The following is a 5,056-nucleotide window of genomic DNA, read 5'->3' on the forward strand; positions in this document are numbered from 1 at the left end:
CCGATCATTAATATGAGACGTTAGAATGAGTTCTAAGGGTATTAAGACTCTCATTAAGTCATAAAATAAAATCCACATTATTGACTTAATAGAATGTCGGAATCGGAAACGGCGATTGGATGATCGGAACTAGTCGCGAGAAGGGTTACATTTAGGGATATGAATTTCGGGTTGTTACAGTAGTAAACTATTTGCTCAAAAGAAATAATCGTCTCTACAAACTAATTTTTGAATAAAATATCTGCACCCGACACTTGGCGTGGGTAAACGGCTAGTGTGTGTGTGTGTGTATATATATATATATATATATATATATATATATATATATATATATATATATATATATATATATATATATATATATATATATATATTCAATGCATGTATTCCTATAAGAAGAGGCAGCATGCATTTGTTCTATGTTAATTTGTTTTACTAAAAAGAACGTGCTCACACTTGTATCAAGGTTGAGCTGTGTACGGCGGATCCAGAACACAAAAACTAAGACGGTTCCATTATACATACAAAGTATTTAAAAATATAAATTTCTGAAATTTAGAGTATTGTAAAAGTGGGATTTTGTGGAGGGTTTATTAGTAATATATGGGATGGGATCCACTTCCGAGTGGAGGCCATTCACACACTTCTAAATGTTCAGAGTAATCAGAGTCATAGGATTAGGAAGTGATCCTTCAGTCCACTGAGCAGTGAAGGAAGCGATATGTGGCTTACATGCTTTAAGGAAAGTAATTGGCAGTTTCTTCCCTATCTTCCATCACATCCTTAACTTCTTTGACCCGTTGATTGTATGTATGATGAAAATTTCATGGGTGTGATCAAGCGATAGATCATCAAAAACATGGAAGTTTCATTCTTATTTAAAGACATTCATAGATTTGGAAGAAACATGCCTGCATTCTAATTCATTCTCAAGCCAAACCTTCTGCATTTCCTTAATTACACCCCCTTCATTTCCCTTGGAGGAACATAATCATGAATCCCAACGTCCTAAATGATTATGATCAATTCGACCTGCTTAAGAGATCTTGCAACAATATTGACCCAGAATACCTCTCTCGGTTGTGGAAGTTAGTATACAACTCAAATCAGCAAAACCTGTACAGCAAACCTATGCCGTGGATTGGGATCTATGTCGCCTTAGCATCTCTGTTTTGCATCCTTCCAATGGTGGCTGATTTATTCCATGGTCTGAAGAACAGAAAGCTCTGGTTTCCGTGTAAATATTTCACTCTGAATGCTGCTTCTCTCACTGTGATAGCTGTTGCAATGAAGCTGCCCATGGATCTAAGTAATCTAATGCCAGGTACTGTAGACCAGTCTGCAAAGATTGGAAGCACGTGCTTTATGTGCACCATGCTGGCTAATCTATTGCCTTCTCTAGCAACCATGAACAGCAAGGAACTTGTCTCAAACATCATAGCTTTAGCTGTTCTTGTAATCACCTTGGCTGTGAATGTTTGCATTCAAATATACACCGGAATTTTCTTCTACAGTTCATATGATGCTCAGTACCATGATCCTGAGTACTTTTATCCTGAAATAGGGTTCTTTGAGAGAGCTATTGTTTTCGCCATCTGTGTGGTTCCGATGCTCATGTTGCTGATAATATATGCATGTTCATCTTTAGCAATTCTAAAGTCCAAAGAGATTCTAGAATCTAAATACCAAGCAGCTCATCAAAAAGCTCTAAAGGATCACGAGCTGCAACAACCAGGAAGAGTATTAACTCTTGAGATGCTAAAGCAGCATGTCAGCAACTATTGGATCATGGCAGGAACTGGAAGCCCCCAATTCATGTCAGCTTGCTCTGCTACCACCTCTGCTACAGGGGTAATATGCGCTTTAAACACTGGCTTCTTTACTTTGCTTGTGATTATTAATATCCGATATCTAGGGAAGCTTGAGTCGGATTATAAGTGGTCAGTGTTAGTGATTTTCATAATACAGTTTATCGGAGTCATATTGGGTACAATTGCCCCACTTGCCAGATGTTTCGCAGCCTTAAGCTTCAAGTTGTCACTAAAATGGATTTGGAAGCACGTCAAGGTCTCTAAAGTAGAGAGCTTTTGGACACAGAAGTTGTATGATTGGAAAAAGAGTAGCATACCATTCCCATCCAGTAGCCGCAAATGCAAGATCGTCATCCAGCTTTTGAAAATCCTAAGTCTCAGCATTTGTATTGGATTTCAGAAGACAGTCGTGGTGGCATGCAAGATGATAGCAGTGATTCCAATTTTCTTTGTGATATGTTTCTTGTATTGTCTCCGTTGTTGGAAGTGGTTAAAGGGCATGTTTAGTACCTCAAGCGTTGTACTAGGACAAAATCCTGCCCAGCAAGGAAAAAACAAGGATCTAAGAGGGTATGTTTTGCAACTTGAAGACGACATAGAGTTTGCTGATAGAACATTGAAAGGAATGTTAAAATCGGTAAACCGTTTGATCCAAAAGGCTGAAAAACAACAACCCAACAATCTTATGAAGCTTCTTGCGGAATCTAGAGGCTTTGAAGGGGTTGAAAAGTTTGAAAGTCATCGTGTCCCTCCTTTAGTTTCAGAAGAATATATCAATTGTTGGAGTTTGCCATTGGTTACTCTAACATCCATCATCATGTCTCTTCCTAACATCCAAAAGAACAAAGTCGATTGCTTGGTGAGTGGTGTGAGTGAAGGTCTTGTATATGTCAAACTTGTGGAAGAAACCCTCAACGCTACTGATGATCATGTAAGAATTCAAAAGGCAGCTAAAACTTTGTGGGTAGAAGTTGAAGTATACCACAAATGGTTAGGAAACAAGCTTCCAATATCTAAGCCCAGAATGAATACACCAGAACATATTCTTCAATGGCTAAGGAATACAGCTAAGAACATGGTCATCAAGGTGGAAAGTATGGATATCAGAGGCCAAAACGATAATTCCAAATACAGTTCTATTTGTGCCAATTCAATGTATCGTATCACCGAAACAATCCTGCTCTCATACCACGAGAACATTGACGAGATTAGCCAAGAGAAACTATTTGCCATGTTATCATTAATGATTGCCGATATATTAGCTGCTTGTCTCACCAACTTGCCCCAAGTCATTACAATGAAATGCCACACAAGTGCCATAGAGAAAAGGGAGGCGAGTGTCCGAGCTGCTGCCCAACTTCTTGGTGAGACTACACAGATAATCAACAGCCTTCAAGATCGTGAACTTCCAAGTTTGAATCCAAAGGACTTGGCTTTTATTGATAAATGGCATTCTTACTTAAAGCACCCTTTTCCTTGACAAGCATTTATGTTCTGCAAGTAACCAACTGGTAAGTTCATAAAGATTTGTCATAAAATGTAGTCCTTAAATAAGACGTAGATTTTGTCGATGTTTATTTGCTTTCCTATGTTTGTTAGTGTATGAGCCTCCTTCCAAACAAATTTTAAAATTTCCTATGCTTAAGAAGTAGATTTCCTATGTTTATTTGTCATTGGAACCCTTGCTCAAACAAATTTTAAAGCTGGTGTTATAAAATGTTGATAACTTATTGCACATAAAATTAAATTCATATACGTTTTTCTAATGGTCTTTTTTAACTCAACGTATAATATTAAGTAGATGTATTTGTTCGTTGACGATGGTTTGATGAAAACTTACACTACTAGGAACATGGGTTTTAGAGACGGACGAATCCGTCGCTATTCCGTCGCTAAATGTTGTTTGCGATGGATAAGCAACAGATTCCCTCCATAGGTAATTAAAACCTGGCTAATGACTCAGCGAGGGTTTTAGCGACGGATCGGTTTTTCCTTGCGACAAATGTAGCGACAGAATATCCGTCGCTAAATGTCACTCACTACATTTACTCAGGACATTGGCGACAAAATTTGTTAAAGTCATTCCGTCGCTGTTCTGTCGCAAATTTTCGTGATCAGTTTTTTTTTTCGGTAGCTAATCCCTTGCAAAATTCATATACTAATGTCTTTTTTTTCAGTTGCTGATCCGTCGCAAACTTCAAACATAATTTTTTTTCTGTAGCTAATCCCTCGCAAAATTCATACATTAATTTTTTTTTCTGTCACTGATCCATTGCAAACTTTAGACATGAACTTTTTTCCATAGCTAATCCCTCACAAAATTCATGCATTAGTTTTTTTTTGTCACTGATCCGTCGCAAACATGTAATATCATTCTTTTTGTTATGATTCTAAAAGAAAAAAATACTACAATCATCAAATTATTACACAAAAAACATCAAATATTGACATAACCAAACATTACAATGCCAAAACTATCAAAGTTTACCAAAGTATCATTCAAAAAACATCCAAAACCAAAACTATCCACATAACATCAAACTCCCAACGGTTGAGAACATTTAACAACAAGAAATCCAAAGTATGCAAAAGCGGTGTTGCAAAAGGGGTATAAACAGGAAAAAAGTTTAACCTTCAAAATAAGCATCGGTAAATGTGTCACAACTAGCAAATTTAGGGTTGAGATCGTGATTCATGTACAAAAATTTCCTCTATGTAACCTTGCAATATCAAATTAGTGAAATTCAAACTACAACGTTATTTGAATACATACATGCATACATTAAGAATCGAATTGAAATAGTCGCATGCAAGCCTAAAACTTGATCCAATAACTAAGCCCAAACAATTTGGGCCTTCACCCAAGAATTCTCGGCCCAACACCCTATTGGACCAAAAACTCTTCCTTGGGCCTTAATTGGCCGAAAACTTTTCTTTGGGACTTGTTGGGCCGCTAACCCTTTTATTGGACCCAATTAACCACAAAAAGCCCATACATACTCCAAAACAAAAACCCTTCTATCTTCGGACTTTAATGGATCGAAAACCTCTTAATGGACCAAGCCAAAATCGAAAACCCATTTAAGAGCCCATGAAGGCCGAAAAGTCTATAGGGTTTCGGTTAGAGCATGAGTAAAAAAAAGGAAAAAGGAAAAAGAAATTGCAATTTGTGGTGACACCTCATCTTTACCCCACAAGTCTCAATGCTATTATCTAGCATACATCCATACCATGATCTATTAACC

General features: G+C 37.2%; 1 protein-coding gene across 1 annotated transcript; it reads left to right on the plus strand.

The window, feature by feature from the left end:
• The first annotated feature begins 993 nt into the window (after nucleotides 1-993).
• Nucleotides 994-3,291, plus strand: LOC145059788 (uncharacterized). The gene has a single exon (XM_079007574.1). It carries the CDS (start codon nucleotides 994-996, stop codon nucleotides 3,289-3,291), a length of 2,298 nt encoding a protein of 765 aa, XP_078863700.1.
• The last annotated feature ends 1,765 nt before the right edge of the window (nucleotides 3,292-5,056 follow it).

This window comes from Lactuca serriola, chromosome 6 (genome assembly GCF_051521515.1).
Source record: "Lactuca serriola cultivar US96UC23 chromosome 6, Lser_US96UC23_V15, whole genome shotgun sequence".
Classification (NCBI taxonomy): Eukaryota; Viridiplantae; Streptophyta; class Magnoliopsida; order Asterales; family Asteraceae; genus Lactuca; species Lactuca serriola.

Bases quoted from the DNA above. Each gene is read 5' to 3' on its own strand.
- LOC145059788 (XM_079007574.1), top strand. From the start codon at position 994: ATGAATCCCAACGTCCTAAATGATTATGATCAATTCGACCTGCTTAAG.